General features: G+C 37.9%; 1 protein-coding gene across 5 annotated transcripts in view; it reads left to right on the top strand.

Moving 5' to 3' along the window:
- The first annotated feature begins 12,811 nt into the window (after positions 1 to 12,811).
- Positions 12,812 to 19,890, top strand: part of LOC137940346 (zinc finger protein BRUTUS-like At1g18910) — a 31,719-nt gene continuing 24,640 nt past the window's right edge. For all 5 annotated transcript variants that reach the window (XM_068785366.1, XM_068785367.1, XM_068785365.1 and 2 more), the window contains exon 1: positions 12,812 to 13,395. In XM_068785366.1, coding sequence (XP_068641467.1) covers positions 13,165 to 13,395 — 231 coding nt within the window. In that variant the 5' untranslated portion in view covers positions 12,812 to 13,164. The remainder of the gene's footprint in view (positions 13,396 to 19,890) is intronic.

The following is a 19,890-nucleotide window of genomic DNA, read 5'->3' as shown; positions in this document are numbered from 1 at the left end:
CATGAATGTTCTGATTTACTTCTGGGGGTATGTTTTCCTGATGTTCTTGAGCAATATTCTCCATCTCAATAACTGGAAGATCTCTCAATTGAATCACTTCAGACTTCATAGACTCATTGTTTGTGCTCTCAAAGTGTGTCATCAACCTGTCTTTATACAAGACACCTTCATTGAAGATCACGTCCTTGCTCCTGATAACTTTTTGACTTTGGTCAACCCAGAAGTGATAACCAAACTCAGTACCACCATAGCCAATAAAGAAACATATTTTAGATTTAGCATCAAGTTTACTTCTAGAAACAGCATCAATATGAATATAAGAAACACAACCAAATATTTTCAAAAAAGAAAGGTTTACCTCTTTACTGCTCTAGACCACATTTGGTATTTTGCAATCCAATGATGTTGAGAGACCTCTGTTGATTGAATAGGTAACGTGCTAATAGCCTTAGACCAGAACATATTTGGGAATCCCGCATGTAATCTCATGCTCCTAGCCCGATCATTCAAAGTTCTGTTCATCCTCTCAGCCACACCATTATGTTGAGATTTTCATCTTAATTCCATTATCAACACAGTCGCTTAAAATCATTATCTATATATTCTCCTCCATTATCTACCTGCAAACACTTCACCTTCAAATCAGTCTCATTCTCAACCATTGTTCTCCATCTCTTGAAGGTATCAAAGACATCAATTTTTTTTCAAGAAATAAACCCATAACTTTTTGCTTGCATCACCAATAAATATCACATAGTAGTTAGAACTACCAAGGGAGGTAACAGTTGAAGGCCCCCACACATCTGTGTGAACTAACTCCAACTTTGTTGTCTTTTACTCCTTTCTAGCATTAGAAAAGTTAACATTTCTCTTCTTGCGAAAGATACAGCCTTGACACAAACTATTATCTACAGTTTTCAACCCTAGTAACTTCCCTTTGGACTAAAGTACTTTCATTCCCGTCTCACTCACGTGACCGAGCCTATAATGCCACAAATCAGAATTAGTAGTAGCATCAGCAACTGCAACCGTGTCTCTGCAATTGGAAGTGATGTATAGAGTTCTAGTTTTAACTCCTCTAGCAACAACCATGGCTCCCTTAGTGACTTTCCAGACAACACCATTAAAAGTCACATTATGACCTTCATCATCAAGCTACCCTACTGAGATCAGTTTACGTATCAGTTTTGGTATATGTCTCACCTTGTGAATTTTTCACATTGACCCTTTACAGGCAGCACCATTAAAAGTTACATTATGACCTTCAGCATCAAGCTGCCCTACTGAGATCAGTTTACGTATCAGTTTTGGTACATGTCTAACCTTGTGAATTTTCCACATTGACCCTTTCCAAGCAGCACCATTAAAAGTCACATTATGACCTTCAGCATCAAGCTACCCTACTGAGATCAGTTTATGTAACAGCTTTGGTACATGTCTCACCTTGAGAATTTTCTACACTGACCCGTTTGTCATTCTCAAACTGATATTACCAATACTGTCAATATTCAAAGGTTTTCCATCAGCAAGACACACCTTCCCGTGATATGCAGCAACATAGTTCTCGATGCTCTCACGATGTACGGTGGCGTGAAAAAAAACTCTTGAATCAAACACCCAAAATTCAAAGGGCTATCAACCGACAAGAGTAAAATATCTTGTACCTATTCATTCATCGCATTTGCTACATCACCTTTCATTTCATCCTTCTTTGGTGCTCTGCAATTCTTCTTTATGTGACGAGACTTGCCACAATTCCAGTACTCCACATTCCTTCCGAATTTGGACTTCCTTCTTCTATTCCTTGACTTCCCTCTACCATTGCCCTGTTGGAATTCCTCTCAAAGTTCCAGCCCCTAGAATCAATACTTAGGGCATAATTAGATGTCGACGATTCTTCGGAGTCCTTTCTACAAACTTCCTCCGCAAGAATGGTATCCCAAACATCATTAAAAATTAACCTCCCGTTGCCTACAGAGTTGTTGACAGCAACCCTCATAGGCTCCCAACAATTTGGCAGAGACTCCAAAAGAATTAAAGCACAAACCTCATCATCAAATTTAATCTGAACCGAGGTCAATTGATTGGCAATCGTGCTAAACTCATTCAAATGTGATGCCATTGATGTATTTTCTATCATATTTGAATTGAAGAGTTTTTTAATGAGATGGACTTTATTATTCGCGGAAGGCTTCTCATAAATGTCAGACAAAATCTTCATCATCCCCGTTGTGGTTTTCTCTGACGCCACATTGTGAGCAACATTCTTTGACATTGTTAACCGAATTACTCCCAACATTTGTCTATCGAGGAGATTACACTTATCATCTTTCATACCTTCTGGTTTCATATCCAAAAGTGGTGCATATAGTTTTTTATTGTGATATGCATCCTCAAGAATGTAAAATCCATACCATTGAACTTGTTGATTCGATGTGCCAATCCTTCTCCGCCAGCCATTGCTCTCAATCATGAATCAAAGCTCTGATACCAGTTGTTAGGAATTAGACGCCCTAATTCCAAACTAATGAGAGCAATAATAATAAACATGGAAGAAGGGAAAAGCAAGCACGGAAAATCACAACAAGATTTATACAAGTTTGCTTCAAGATGAGGTTACGTCCAGTCTTCCGCTGCTGCAGTAATCCACTTTGAAGATGAAATAGTTTACAAGAGAAATCGCACACTTACAAGTGTTTCTCTTTAACCTCTCGGGCTGCAACTCGAGATGCTCCTCTGATTAAGATCATAAAAAACCCTAATAGCAGCGCCCCCAAATTTAAAGAGAAAGCTAGGGCAATCGTATTGCAAGAGTGAAATTCCCAAATTGCCCTTAATGAAACAACAATTAATATATCGTGGATCTGGCGGGGACTCTGCTCCCCTTCCAACCCCCATGGCGACCTTACCACGAAGGTCGATCCACGACCAACTCAGCTTAAGGCATTAATTAAACTCCACAACTTAACCTTTATAGGCTAAAATGGCCAAAATTTTGAATACTTAATCAAGGATTTGAAATTTCTTGGCTATGCAATCAATAACTTGATTTGCATAGTTAAGGAAATCAAAATAATCAATATATTTCCTCTTGATTTTTCGCACTTAAAACAAATAAATATTTTATTTAATTTGATGATTTAATAGACAAATTAGGTTAAAAGTGAATCATATTATTGGCAATTTATATGGATGATATTGTTTTGACTGGTAGTGATACAGACAACATAAAGGAAGTCAAACAGAAGATATGCAGTGAATTCAAAACAAAATATCTTGGACTTCTCAAATATTTTATGTGTATTAAAGTCTTCCAGTCCAAACATGTTATTGTCTTATTTTAGAGGAAATATGTTTTTGATCTACTTGAATACGAGAATGATGGGATGTTGACCGACTGATACCCCTATGGATATTAATACAAAGTTATGTGCAGGCTCTCATGAAGATGTTGATGTGGGAAAATAGCAAAGACTAGAGGGAAATTTTATTTATCTCACTATTACCAGACCAGACATTCCACATACAGTAAGTGTAGTTAGTCAGTACATGCACAAACTGCAGCTACTCATTGGCAAGCTTTGGAGAGGATTCTCAGATACTTAAGAAGAGTTCTAGGGAAGGGAGTCTTATATAAATGTCATGGTCATTTCAACATTGAAGGTTTTGCGGATGCAAATTGGGTTGGATCACTTAATGACAGGAAAACCACATCTGGTTATTACACTTTAGTTGACGGGAACTTGGTCACATGGAAGAGTAAAAAATAAAATGTTGTTGCAAGGTCCAGTCATGGGGCAAAATACAGAGCTATGACCCATGCTGCAAGTGAACTTCTATGGATCAAATATCTCCTGACAGAATTGGGATTCCACAAAGCGGCATCTATGCAACTTCATTGTGACAACCAAGTTGCCATCCACATTGCTTCCAACTCAATCTTCCACGAGAGAATAAAACATATTAAGGTAGATTGTTATGTCATATGGGGAAAATTACAAGCTGGCATTATATCTCTCAGACATGTTTCATCTCAGGGGCAGGTTGTAGACATCTTTACTAAGTAGGCCACATCCAGGATTCAAAGCACTTTATGCACTAAGTTGGGTATCTATGACGTTTTCTCTCCTCCAGCTTGAGGGGGAGTGTTAGAAGATGTAATTTACTTATAGTGGTATTGATGTAAAAACTCTTTCTTTCATGTCCTTTTTTAGCCATCTTAGGGTAAAGGGCACCGATGTAATTGTGTTACTTTATCTTATAAATAGATATTAAGGGGGAGGATTAGGTATCTCTGACAACCCTAATCATCTTTCCCACGTTCTCACACTCTCTTCCAAACAGTCGTCCCTCTCTCCTTCTCTTTCTCTCTTTCGTCTCTCTTTTCTCCTCTCTTCCCACTTCTTTCTCTTCAATTTCTTTTTTTCCTAGATTAGTTCGTTCTTTATTAATCATCATGGGATCTTAAATTCAATACCTCTACCTCTGCCAATACTGCTACCATGGTTCCTTTCTAATGTATTCTTCCCTCAACCTTGGGTGCTCATTGTTGTTGTCTCAATGCTTTCTTCTTATTCTTGGAATGCTTGGTTGTTGGAATCCAAAGCATAGGTACACAAATATCATCAAAATAAGGTTTTTGCACTTGCACAAATATGATTGTAAGTTGGCCATGCAAATAGCCCCAACCATTTCCTCTCTCTATATTCCCTGGACAACAATGTTTGTCGAATATGGTTGAACTTCTATTCTTATAAAAGGCCACCATACCAAGAAAAGTATTTTTTTAGATTGCCTTCATGCTTTATGTTGTATTTTGCTTGGAAAACATCATAAAGTCTATATAGATTATCAAAACCAAGTAACATTTAGCAAAAGTATCCCACATAACTTTGGCAATTTCCAGATGAAGAACATTGTTGGTTACATATTCTTCCATCCTATTAATCATCCAATAGATTACTAATGTGTCCTATTTGAGCCACTTTTTGTAGTTGACATCTTTGTCATTAGTGAGAGGAGGGAACCCTGTTAGGTGATCAATTAAATCTCAATGAAAAATAAACCTCTTGACTGAATGAGACCAAGAATCATAACTGGAAACACCTTTTAATAAAATAACAGTAATTTTTAGAAAATAAAATTTCCCAAATTCATGGGGAAAAGAAGTAGTTTTAGCCATGTTTGAACATAGAAGCCAGTGAAAGCCAAAACAAAAAACAAAACTTAGACTTATATGTGCACAATTGCACCAAAGACATGGTTTCTCATGTAAACAAGTTAAGGAATTGGTTGGAAATTTTTGAAACCTCAACAAAAAATATTCAAAAGTATAGCCTTTTCCACGCAAATTTATGGCTATTAGGAGAGGAAATTCTAGAAATTTCAAACAATATTGAGTATTCTCTCTAAAGAGAGGAGAGAACAATCCACAAATTCATAATAAGCAATAATTTACTAAACCCAATTGCTTAAACTCCCATGCAAAATAGTTTATGAAAAAATACATTGGAACCCCTAAGTTAGAGTTTTAATGCCACAAGAATATCAAATAACATTCAAAAGCCTTAACTGTTATGAAAACAATACCTTTCAGATAGAATATCAAATACCATTCAAAAGCCTTAAAGCTAAGGCTTGAAATTAAAGGGGAGTGACCAAATTTAGCATGACAATTCAAGGATTATAACTATGCAATGAATGGCACATATATAAATAAAAATAAAAATTCATGGCATCTCTATTGGACGTTCATAAAGGTGGATTTGATCATGCTTCGGAGAAGAAAAAAGGACCCTTTGACATAAAAAAAAAACAACTTTTTCATGCCTAAGTTGATGCCAACTTTTTGGTTGTGTAGCTTCACTAATTTGTGACAACATTGTCATGTCTTCCCTTGTTTTAAATTATGAATTAGCTGTAAATTTGAAGCCTTAGAACCTCTGCTCTAATATCATGTTAATTTCTAAGGCCTTAACACATAGTGATTTGGTTTTATAGAGAAATAGGAAAGAAAAAAAGACAAGAAGATGAAGAGAAGAAGAAGCTTATAACTTGGTGAGAAAAAAGAAAAACATATGAGCAAGAAAAAGAGGAAGAAAGGAGGTTCCCTCTTAGGGCATGGTGATGAGCTCCTCATAATTGGAATTCTTAGAGAAAAATATTTCAAAGTGTTAAACCTTAATAATAACAATGTGTAAAGAAACACTAAGCAAATAAAGTTTATTACATCTACTCCTTTTTAACTTCCCTCTAAAGCAACTTCCCTACTAGAGTTTTGGGGAACATAATATCTTATGTAGCTCTCTCGAGAAATACAAATATACTTCTTTAATTTGTTTACCAAAATGACATGCTTTCTGTAGTTCTTCAATCACTACACAAGTAATAATAAAAAATGTGTTGGAGTAGGAATATCCTAAGAATAACACATTCTACTCTATAATTAAGTCAAATTTTACTCTATAAAATTAAATTAAAAATAAAATAAATCAAATATTTAAGAGAAATCCCCTCCAATTAGCACATGGCATGATCCTTATATAAACGGATGACTTATAGATTTCAAAGACACTCAATCCAATATGCAAAATTTACAAACAAAAAAGAATATATCAATTTGCCTAACATGATTTGATCTACAATAATATGTGGATAAATTTTTTTATAGTTGACCTATAATAAGCCATAAGTCAGCATGTAAATTATGTACTAGGTAATTAACCCCATCTACAATCAAACCTAGATCAGGTATTTTAAGGGTCTATTTGGTACCCCTAGAAAAGAAAAGAAAATGAGTTTGATCATTATTATTTGTAAAAATAGTTAGTAAAAATAAGATAATATCAAACAAAACATTTCAAAGAAGTATTTTCAGATGATTTATTCTTCTCCTAATGAAGGCTATTTAACATACATTACATCCTAAAGTTAGATCTAATTTAGATCCTAAAATCAGGAAAAGAATCACGGAAACAAATCGTTTCATACAATCACGCTAACAAATTTACAGATAGCTCATTACAGTTTTGTATACACTCCCCCTCAAGTTGGTGCATAGATGTCGTTCATGCCCAACTTATCAATTATACCATGAAATGCCTTCCCTGATACTGCCTTCGTGAGCATATCAGCCAATTGACTCTCAGATTGAATAAAAGGGAATTGTATAATCTTTGCATCAAGGTTCTCCTTGATGAAATGACGATCAACTTCAACATGTTTAGTGTGGTCATGTTGAATAGGATTTTGTGCAATTGTGATGATTGCCTTGTTATCATAGTGGAGATTCATAGGTTTAGCGTATTCAATCCCTAGGTACCTTAGTATAATCCTTGTCCATAACAACTCGCATACACTAAGAGTCATGCCTCAAAATTCAGCTTCAACACTTGACCTTGATACTACATTCTGTTTTTTATTTTTCCAAGTGACAAGATTTCCTTCCACAAAAGTAAAAGTAATCCAACGTGGATCTTCTGGTTGTCTGATCACCTGCCCAATTAGAATTTGTATATCCTTCAATGTTAGAGACACCCTTTTTTTAGAATAACAAACCTTTCCCTGGAGCACTCTTTAAATATCTCAAGGTCCGATAGACCGCTTTGTTAGGCACCTAGCCAATACTACCCAAAAGACCGGTCTGTTAGGAGCAGAAGGTATAGGTATTTAACCCCAGGACCATAACAATACACCCACCCTTACGAGCCGACGACCACGGTGGTCGGGATTAACACACACAGTCGCCGGCCGGGATTAACACACAACTATCGGGACGACCATGGCAGTCGGGATTAACACACACAGCTATCGGGATGTCCGGGATTAACACACACAGATGCCCCGCACGAGAGTCGAACTAGGGACGTAGCACTTGCTCTTATACCAAATGTTAAGCACCTAGACAATACTACCCAAAAAACCTGCTGGTTAGGAGTGGTAGACATAGATACTTAACCCCAGGACCATAACACGCTTCCATATGTTATACACTTGGTGTATGCATGAACTGACTCACAATGCTCACTGCATATGCTACATTTGGCCTTGTGTGTGATAGGTAGATTAATCTTCCAACTAATTGCTGATAACGCCCTTTGTTTGTTAGGGTTTGATCTGGGAGAATTCAGAGCTTATGATTCATTTCCATGGGAGTCTCTACAAATTTACAATCAAGCATTCTGATTTCGGATAGAAGATCCAACACATATTTTCTCTATGAAAGGAAGACTCCATGTTTCAATCTTGCAACCTCAATTCCAAAAAAAAATATTTAAGTTTTCTGAGATCCTTCATTTCAAATTTAGTGGCTAAATACTCCTATAAAGCTTGCATTTCACATGGGTGATCTCCTGTCACGACCATATCATTAACATACACAATTAAAGTTGTTACTTTTCCTTCTTTGTATTTTATAAACAAAGTATGATCTGAGTTACTTTGCTTATAGCCAAACTCCTTCATTGTAGTCGAGAATCTTCCAGACCATACTCTAGGTGATTGTTTCAGCCCATACAATGACTTCTTCAATTTATAGACTTCACCTTGACACAAAGAACCACTTTTAACTCCAGGTGGTAGCTCCATGTAGACTTCTTCTTCTAAGTCTCCATTGAGAAAGACATTTTTAACACCAAATTGTCGGGGCCAGTCTCAATTTGCATCTATAGATATAAAAATGCGAATTGTATTGATCTTAGCTACTGGTACAAAAGTATCCTAATAGTCTATCCCATATCTTTACATATATCCCTTTGCAACTAACCGAGCTTTATATCTTTCAATACTTTCATCCGGTTTGAGTTTCACCGTGAACACCCAGCGACATCCAATTGTCTTCACTCCTTTAGGCTGTGGAACAAGTTCCCAAGTGGCATTCTTTTGTAGAGCCTCCATCTCTTCGTTCATCGCCTTTTTCCATTTTGGATCAGCTAATGCATCCTACACTTACTAGGCATAGAAACCCTAGATAATTGATCAACAATAAATGCATACGATTTAGTCAACCTATGGGAGGACACATAGTTGTTGATTGAGTATTTGGTCTTGACTTCAGGATCAAGTTCATACTATTTTTTTAGAACTCCCCTATTCAATCTTTGTGGATATCTAGGGGTTATATTTTCTATAGGAACACATGCTTCATTTGACTCATCAAACACAAGATTCGTATTTACCTGAGGAGGAACATCCTGGGTTGATTCTTCAGTTGATGGTGCAAACGGAGGCAACTCTGAGGGTTCTTCAGGAGGAATTAATGATTCACTCTCGGCTTCATGGTTGTGATCATAGTCTTGTTGCACATCATGATGAACTGGTTGCTTAAAAAATTTGTTCACTACTTCTAACTCAATAAACTCAGCACCTCCACTATTCTCTTGTTGAACATTCTCTTCACTTGAACTCTCCCCCTGAAGAGAATTCCAAGAGACTCCCCCTGAATAATAAGACACTAATTCATGGAATGAGGTATCTAGAGTCACATGCAACATTCAAGTGTGTGGATCATAGCACCGATATCCTTTTAGAAATTCGTAGTAGCCAACAAAGACACATCGTTTGGCACATGGATCAAGTTTATTTTGCAAGATTTTTGGGATATGAGCATATGTAGTACACCCAAAAAATCGGGGTTCAAAGTTCGAAAGATGGGGAATGAAAATCAGGGATTGTAGCGTGTGTTAAGGAGTTGGAAAATCTATTACTCGAGAAGGTGTTCGATTGATGAGGTATGCAACAAATTTGACAGCTTCGCCCCAATAAAACCGAGGCATGTTCGTGTAAAAAAGGGAGGCATGCACTACTTCCAAAAGTTGTCTATTCTTCCGCTCTACCAATCCATTTTGTTGGGGAGTATAGGTGCATGAGGTTTTATGACGAATCCTTGATGGGTCAGAAAATTCCCGAGAGAAGCATCGACAAACTTAGTACCATTGTCAGATTACAAAACACAAATATGCTTTTGGTATTGAGTATGTATCATTTTGTGAAATTTCTGAAATGCTAGACACATATCACTCTTTTTTATAAGCAAGGATACCCAAGTCATTCTAGTGCATTCATTAATAAATGTCACAAAGTAACGAGCTCTACAAATAGAGAGAACCTTTATCGAACCCCAAACATTAAAATGAATAACTTCAAAAGGTTCAAAACTTTTATTCGAACTCGGTAAATAAGAGATACGGTGGCTCTTAGCTAGTTCACAAGTGTCACAATGAAAATCCAAATCATTCAAACCTGGAAAAAGTTGTGGTTGCAATTTCTTAAGATAACCAAAGGAATAATGGCCTAATCTTCGATGTCATAACCATATGGTTGCTTGAGCATTGTCTTCACTATTAGCTTGATTTGCCTGACTGATTTTTTACCTCCCATTCTCTGTCAACTCCAAATGGTAGAGTTTTCCCCGTCTAACACCATGACCAAGAATCTTCCATGTTAGAGTGTCCTAAAAGACACAAAATGAGGGCCAGAAAGTTATAGTACAAGCAAGAGTTGAAATAATTTAGCTAACAAACAAAAGATTATATTCAAGAGATGGAACCACAAGGACAGTATCTAATGTAAGATTATTAGACAATATAACAGATCATTCCCCAGTAATCGAAGAGGTACTACCATTGACAGTAGAAATAACAGATTGCAGAGAACGTAAGACATATTGTAACTAACTTGAATCCCTTGTCATGTGATGCACCTGTATCAATAATCCAAGTTCTATTCTTAGAATTTATAGAGAATACTGATGCTTTACCGATAATACCTAGATGGGCAACATTTGTCATAGGCAGCTGCTAATTTTCTTCCATGGATGTCACCATAGTTTTCCCAACAATCTTTTTACATGGTTTTTTTGAGAAATCCTACCACTCCCGATAGCCAATAATCTCATAACAACATTGTTGCGGATGACCTTTCTCCCCACAGTGAGCGCATACCCGATTGTCAGCTTTTCTAGATGATTGAGTGTTTTGATTGTTTGATGATACTTGACGAGTTTGCTTGACCAACATAGCCAAGGTCTCAGAGATTGGACGATAGCTCCCCATTGTCTGTCTTTGTTGATATTCACTTCTAACATATGTATATGTACTCTCCAAATCAAGCTTGAGATCTTTTTGCAAGATTTCTCCCCGAACCTGATCAAACTTAGAGTCAAGCCCATTGAGAAAAATATGAACTCAAAGCCTGACCATCGCAAAGTGTAACTGGATTAGCCCTTCGACTGTTCCTTCTTGAGATATAGTTCTATAATCAATCTCTTGAAAAATAGCAACCAGTTCATTATATTACGTTGATTATGGTCTACCATTTTGTTTGGTAGAAAAATATCTCTGGTTCAACTCAAATAGACAGGTTTCTTTTGATCCATCATAAAAAATTTTTAATATTGCTTCTCATATATCCTTGGAGGTGGAGAGGCAAATAAATCGTTGCATTAGCGACGAACTCATTGAGTCAATAAGCCAGCTTTTCTCTCTTTGATTTTCTGTAATCCATGTGTCAAGATTGGGAATTCTAGATTCTGGTTTTTTCATTTCTCCTATGAGGTATCCATATTTATTGCGAGCACCAATATGCATCTCCATGAGCTGAGACCATCATGGGTAATTAGTCTCATCGAGGATGATTCCAGATGGAAAGGCAGAATTATCTTGGGGTACGATAATCTACGGTGGTGGTGCTGGGAACAATTCGGTTGATGCACCTGTAGTAGTAGCCATCAATTTTTGTCACTAGGTTGGCCCAAATTTTTTTCCCAGACCGGTCTGCTTCCTGTTTCTGGGTCGAAACGGTTTGGTCCGGTTCGAGTCCGAGTCTTGGTCCAAGTTCAGGTCGATGTACGAGAGAAAAAAAAATCATGGACCTAAGTTAATGCGATTAAATTTTTCCTCGTAGTAGCATCTTTGTCTTCAGCGACAGTCGAAGAGACAGCAGTGTGCCTCCTTCTTCACTGGGCTGATGGTGCAATCGTCGACGACGTTTGAAAGTTCCGCTAGAGTGGGTGGTTTGGTTTTATGGCGATGAACGAAGAAAAGAACGCAACATCGTCTTCATTGTTCACGGTGACGACAAAGCTTCTTCGGTTTTGTGATGCGGTCGTCGGCCACGTTCGAAAATAAAGCTGGTTTCACGACGATTAAAGAGCAGACTTGCTTTGGTTTTTATTTTTTTGGGCAACGGAGTGGCTGTTCTGCTCTTCATCTACAGGACAGAGATGATACTCTATTCTTCGGCAACAGGAGAGTGATTCTCCTGCTTTAATACCATGTTAAAAAGAACGTTTCAAAGAATGATTTTTAGATGATTTATTCTTCTCCTAACGGATACTATTTAACATACATTACATCCGAAAGTTAGATTTAATTTAGATCTTAAAATCAAGATAAGAATCACGGAAATAAATCATTGCTAACAAATTTACAGACAACCTCATTACAGCTTTGCACACAGATAATGATCAAATTCTCATTTTTATTAATCATTTTTTAGAATAATAATAATCAAATTCTTATTTCCTTTTCCATGCAATTCCAAACACATAGTAAGACTCAAAATGCCGGGCGTTTTTTTATTTTCTAGTCAATTTCCATTTGAATTCTTTTTAGGTTCAGACCATGAACAAAGCAAGAGGTTGCTCTGTGTTCAGTTTAATTGAGTGACGATACCCCATAGAGAAGGATCTGTGTATACTGACACGCTCTCGCCGCGTACAGGCGCGTGTCGGGTGTCGGGTGTGCACGCCACAAGCTTGATAAAATGCTGCTATATTCAATAACCTCTTGAGTTGACCCCCACGAGAGGACAACGTACCATCGGCATGAACGAGAACTGGGAAAACATAATTCAATTCAGGGAAACGCCGATCAGATCTTTAAAAATTCGGGTACGAAGCAGGCGGGAACGTAAACAGAACAAAGACAATCACTCTCGAGACAGGTACAAGGAGAAACGTTAGGTACGCCGTCGCCATCGTCGGTCGTGGCAGACTTAGTCACTTATTAGAAAAATATAGGAAAAAAAAAAAAAACTATGTAGGAAGACCTAGAAGGAGAATTAAGATTTTTGGGAGGATGCAGAGGGAGGAATTGATGCAGGCGGAGCATCTATTTAGGAGCAAATTTTCGCCCTGTATGGTGGGTGGTGGTGGGCGGGGGACGGATGGGTGCGGAAATGTCAAATTCGGCCGTGGGATCCACCGCCGGCGTTCGTCTCGTCGATTCCCCGATAATGCTCTTGGTCTGTTTCCACAAGGCACTGGGAGCGGAGCTTGCGGAACTCCACCTTCTTGCAGAAAATGGACGGCCAGGATGGAATGGAATTCCTGAATTCAGGCGTAGATACGAGTTCCTTCAACTTGTTTACAAATATCACTGCACCGCAGAAGATGAGGTTAGCCCTGCTTTTCTTAATTTGGCTCGTCAAAGTCTGATTCCGATTTGTGGTTTCTATTAGTAGCAATTTAACCCTGGCTGAGTGGTGTTCGTTTTTGGAAAGGGTTATATCTATATCTGATAAAATTGGCTCCTCTATGGTGAGGCTTTGAAGCTTAGGCTTGTATTCTGAGAGGCGACCTTGTAAATGCTTATGTAAATCTTTATGCAATGGAGGTATCGACCGAAGCAAATCTTTCTTCGATTAGGCACCCTTTGAATAGGAGCAAGAAATGTAGAACTAATAAATCAAACTTGCAATAGTTGCCAGTGCTGCAAGCTTAATACATGAAATCCGGACCGTGTGCTTCTTACATTCTTTCTATTCCAATAAGAAACAGTGCGGTGCTGACGAGTCTTTTCTTTTCCTTCGTCCTATAGCTTCCCATAGAAGCTAAAAAATGAATACCTGGCAAAGTGAATAAACCGACTAATCACTTGTTAAGTTGCTTCTCACAACCAGATGTGACTGGAGAAGCTAATCCGCTAATCCTAGCAAGATAATTAGCAGCAGTCCCAAGTAATGGTCAAGGAAGAATTGATGTTCTCAATCTCATCAAATAAGCGCAAGTAATGACTAGTGGGGATGGATTTGCCTGAGGCCTAGCTGATGCAGTTGTGGATTCCTTTTCCATCAGATCACTCGTTGCTGATTCCTTCAAACCATAATTTCTTGTTGCTTCCTCGTTGCTGATTGATGCAGTTTCATGATCACCATTAATCTATGAAAAGTATGAAGGAAGAAGATGATCTGTAGTTCCGTTTTTAATCAGTTATGTTTCCAGGAAATAGGTCCCTTGATTTCTTACTTTCGTAGGAACTAGGTTTCCTCGATTTTTTATCTCAAAAACTTTACCCACATGCTACTTTTGTTGAAACGGTTCCTGTAAACTTTTATGCTAAAAACAGTTTTCCCAGAAACTGGTTCTACAGTTACTATTCGACAAAATTATTTTAGGAAAGTTGATTTATAATAACTTAGTTTCCCTTTAGATTTCCAGAGATTGTTTTCCATGAATTCAAAAAAGTTGATTTATATAATTTTAGATTTCCAGAGATTGTTTTCCATGAAATTTTCTCTAGAGATATTTCTTTTCCAAAAAATTCATTCAATTGCAGGAGAGCATTAGAGAAATGAGATTTCCATAAAATCCCTGGGAATTCATAAGATTCCTAACAAAATCGTTAAAAATTTCAGAAAAGTTCTCAAAAGTCCAAAAAGTTGATATCCTGAGAAAGCCCTCAAGAATTCCTGATTTTTTCTCACATATCCTGGAAACATTCCAGGAAATTTCCTGAAAATTCCAGATAGATTCCAAAAATTTCTGGAAATTTCTAAGTAATCGAAAATTTTTCTAAATCCATGAAAAATCTTTGAAAATATAAAAATCCTGAAAATCTATGAATTTTGAGGAAATTATAGTAAGTTGATTCAGTTTCCTTTATTGTTTCTTCATCACTTCATTCCCTTGTTTCACCATGGATGACAAGACTGGTCAATTATTGACTTGGAGTAACAAGAGAAATTTCATGGATACTACTATTTTCCATTTCCATTTCAATAAAAGAGTGACTAGCAGATAAAAAAACATATTAAAATTTGATGCATATATGTATTGATTATCTTGTAGCTCATACTAAAATACGGTATATGTCACCCGATATGAGACATATATCGATGGTACTGGCAATACTGATATTTATGGACTCTCAAACTTTAGGTGGAGTTAACATGTGAGAGTGTTGATAAAATTTGATTGAAGAATTTGTTTGATAGTTGCAAAGATCAGGTAATTATACAGAGACAAGAATTGAAGAATTTCTTGTAAAAAAAGGTGCAAAACAAAGTCATCCTTCCTCATAATGTTTCATCAAAGTCAGTTTTTAGATATATATACCAATGCTTTGGTTGGTTGGGTAGCTATGATCTATATACCATCTTGAGGGGGAGGGAGTGTCGGAATATGTACAAAAAGTGTGTCTCGTTGTTCTAGTAAAGCAAAGAAAGGGAGACTTTTTGTTAAATAGGAAGTCTCTGTTATGAAATAACAATGTCTCTAGAAGAAAGAGAGAAAAGGGAGAAAGGACTTAAATATGTGAGAAAAGAATTGAGGAGGTTAGGGTTAATTTACCCCTCAATCTTGTTTATAACACAAATAACGATAAGAAGGCACTAATATCCCTATTCTTCTTGCTCCCTTGTTTCTATAAGAAATTAATTTTCTAAAAACCCAAGTAAATAGAAATTACATCTTCTAACAGTTTCCCTCATGCTGCAGTTATTACTTCACCTTGTTACATGGCATTTTGAAATAAAAAGACAAGAAAAATTTCCTGCTTAAGTCTTCAAATCAGCTCAAAGGTCTTTAGGTCACTAGGATGCACAACTTTGATCATTTGTCAGCTTCTAATTGTCTCACTCCTGCAATCGCCCACTTCACTGTTGATAAACAAAAATTCTTCATCTTCCATTCATCACCTTGCTCGAACGTCCTTGGAAAACTTGAGTTTAGTCAAACAACTCTAATCAACACTTCACCACCATTCTGGGCAAATCTTGAACATGCTGCATTACTGTAGGTTTCACTACTATCATAATACTCTGCACTTCTCTCCCTCAAGTTAGGGAACTATGACACAAGAATCCTAGCTTGGACAAATACAAAATAAGAAAGATGACATCGCCACTCCAAGCCATATGATAAGACATCAAAAACTAACAAAACTCGACTCAACACAAGCTGGACTAAGCTACACTTGGAGGATCGATACCGACCAAGTACTTACAAAAGAACAAAACTCTAGCTCATTTCCTAACTCTCTATAGCCCCTTGCAATGACATAAATTGAAGCAAAGGAGAAATTTGTGCTCATCAACTCTGGTTAGACATACTTCTTCGACAACAACATGTGCAGACCTATAAAGTTATTAGAGAAAGCATGTCAGAAAGTGCTACTGTAGATGGTCGGTCTTGCAGGCATTACCCCAAAGTGATGGATAAACAACCGTCTGGAGAAATACTAATGGATTTTTGAAAGCCCAACCCCAGTATAGAGCCATTTCTATGTGACCCGAACAACACACATATGGGAGAAATACCAAAAGAGGGATCGACCAGGTTGACTAAAACTCGAGGTTGATCAGAAGTTGAAGAAAAAGATTGAAGGGAGAACATGTCACAGTACACGCACCCGGTCCTGGGTGTTATGGGACGCCCTGGTCTTGGTGGTCCTGGGCTAAAGGTTAAGTACCTATGTCTTCTGCTCCTAAAAGGCCGGTCTTTTGGGTAGTATTGGCTAGGTGCTTAACATTTGGTATCAGAGCCGACCCTCGGTCGCGAGTTGGAATCCCTGGAGGAGCGCTTGCGGAAAGGAGTGACCATGCGGAAGGGGCCGACCTGGAGAACTGCGAAAGGGCACTAGGAGTGGGGCAGCCGCATGAGTAGGCTAGCTACAGGTGAGCCGCCGTGGGCGTCGGCTCGCGAAGGGGGGGTGTGATATCACTGTATACTCACCCGGTCCTGGGTGTTATGGGACACCCTGGTCTTGGTGGTCCTGGGCTAAGGGTTAAGTACCTATGTCTTCCACTCCTAACCGGCCGGTCTTTTGGGTAGTATTGGCTAGTTGCTTAACAGAACAATCTATAGGACAAGTATGGGTTGATACTCTCAACCAGCTGCTAAACTATGTAGTGTAGTTGGGCCGTGGACCAGGCCAACCTCACAGAGGAAGAGATGGACGATGGAAGAGATGTGATGCTAAATTATGAAAGCAATCGAGAAAAGTAAAACAACAAGGCGACAAAAATGTATAGGCAACAGCAAAGACACAAAATCCTTGTCCTGAATGACTCTTAACCTGAACCTTGGTGGAGTTCTGAAGGTGCTTTGCATTACATGTCAGCAGTAAGAGACATCTGGAACCAATAACCGGATGTGGAGCTTATCTGACTTCTGAAGTTTGTCTTAATTTTGATTAAAAAAAGAGCACGAGAGTCGCCCAATGAACTCTACTATAAAAGGGAACAATCAGCAGCAGATATGGCTTCCTCTTTAAACAAACTTGGAAATCTAAACAAGAGATACCATTGGCAAACTAGTAAAAACAAACACTTGAGGAACAAAATACTGAAAGCGGATATAGCCAACTCCTACCATATAAGAACAAGGCACTGACAGTAGCTTGCTGGGATAATTGGAGGAAGAAAATGGGCAGATAGAATATTAAGGAAGAAGATACGAAGATATAAGGACAAGTCAAACACCAGTGCATAAGGAAACTAGGAGATTGCCTCGGGAAACAGGACTCTTAATTCTTTTCTTCGTTAGATGTAGTTTGGATTCTTCAATAACATTAAGAAGGCTATGCCCCAGCTGCCCTCTCCTTGAAGGATTAAATACAACAGCTAAAGCAGCACTCTCTGGTTGACATGGATGCAATGCTTGTTTTGGTGTAGAGGAAGCTTAGTGACAAACCAAGAGTGGTAGGCTACACCGACAAAGAGCAAGAAGGCCCAGCCACACAACTCTGCTGGAAACTTGCAGATTGTGTGTGCCTCCAATACCTAGAACATTGCACCTGAAGTTGCTGAGCGGCGGACAGCCCTATCCTGACTGCCGACTTCATATGCAGTCTCAACCATGAAACTGTAGAATAGGAATAGGCTTGCCAGAGAAACAAGAAAAAATTAAATAGTAGTAAATATTGAAGGCTGAAAAACCAGGGGACACCAAGGACATAATCGGACAAACAAAATACAAATGATCAACCTTTTTGGCTGCTAGAATGACTAGAAAGAAATGTAGATAAAGAGAACAAAGAAAGAGAAAACAACCTAGAAAAACTTATCTAAAAACTTTTTTCTTTGTTGAAATATGTATAGAGGGTGGTTTGGTCATTTCACTCTTGACACATGTCCCTCATAGTCTAGCAGTAAGCTCATCTTCATGTTAGAGTTATGTGGTTCAATTTTCATTTTGTTCTGATATGTTTTAAAGGAGTTATGATAGTTTAGAGGAATATTATTGTAACTTTTATGAGCCCTCACTTTAAGTGGCTATACAATAGAAAAGTGGGTCATGCTTTGACCCTAATGTGTGCTGGAATTGCTGCACACTTGCTCTCCTTCTCTCTTTTTGTTCTGTTTTTCTCTCCTCTTTCTTTTTCTTAACTTCTAATTTTTACATGGTATCAGAGTAAGTTTCTCTCTCAGTTGCTGCAAGTTTCAAGCATTTCTTCCTTATTTGTCTAAGTCTGCAGATACTCCAAGAAGGGAAAATTTCAGAATTTTCTGCTGATTGAAGTTCAAGGTCAGATTTTTCCGTTTCTTTTGTGCCATAATCCTAGGATTGATGGCTTGTGCTGTCAATTGAATAACTTTATGAAGTACTTGTGTCCCTGGAGGGTTGTTATCTGGGTTTTCTATAAATCCTTATCTCTACAGATCCCCATACTTGTGCCCTCTGCATGTATCATCAGTCAGTATGCTGACATCATCCAAGTACTTGGTGACCTCTGCGTGTATCATCAGTCTGTATGCATCATCCAAGTACTTGGTGATCTCTGCATGTATCATCAGTCTGAATGCTGACATCATCCTTGTTTCTTGTTGCTTTATGTTAGATTTCACTTATTAAGAGGATATTTCAGTAGTAGTCATTCATTTTATGGTTCCGGTGCCCTAATTCTATCTATTGCGTGCTTCACTTCATCTGCACAAGCAGTATATTGTGTTTTCTGGTGTGTTTTTGGTGCTGGTTGGTGTGTTAGTACATTCCAGCTTGATTATTATTTGGATTACTGTTTTTTTGGTGGCAGACTGTGGTTGATTCAAGCGAGAAGTTATTACCCCAGCCAAGGAGTCTAGAAATTAGAAGTCAAGTGCACTATTGTGATTATCATTGGGAACTTGCATGGGTAGAATTATCTGGGTTGGTCCAAGTCCGTCCGTATTTATCTTAAGGCTAAACAAAAGATAAAATACTTGAGGGATGAATCCCCTTAACTAATGATTGATTATTGAGAAGTGGAGGACAATCAAATCATGACATGGTTACTCAATTGCATGGAGTCGGAACACCCTATTTCCATCCTTCAAAACCCTTGCATTATTATTGTCTTCTTGTTCTATCCCTTTTGAAGTGCCTTAACCTTTTTATGTCTTGATAGGGGTACTTGATGGTTTGATAAATTTAGTAGCATCGTGACATCTTTTGGTTTTACGAGGAGTCATTGTGACCATTCCCTGTTTGTTTTGCATCGATCTTCTGGAGTTGTGGTACTGGTGGTATATGTGGATGACGTTGTGTTATCTAGAAGTGGTAATAACATAATTGAAGTACAGGAGTATCTCAAATTATATATTCAGACTGAGGAGCTTGGAAGGTTGAAATATTTTATGCTAATTGTGGTTTCCAAGAGCAAGGTGTGGTGTTGTCTCAAGGAAAGCATGTTA

Source organism: Aristolochia californica, unplaced genomic scaffold (assembly GCF_029961685.1).
Source record: "Aristolochia californica isolate CCGP_79_NKW_82.1479 unplaced genomic scaffold, dmAriCali1.0.hap1 SCAF_9, whole genome shotgun sequence".
Lineage (NCBI taxonomy): Eukaryota > Viridiplantae > Streptophyta > Magnoliopsida > Piperales > Aristolochiaceae > Aristolochia > Aristolochia californica.
This window is presented reverse-complemented; position numbering and strand designations above follow the sequence as displayed.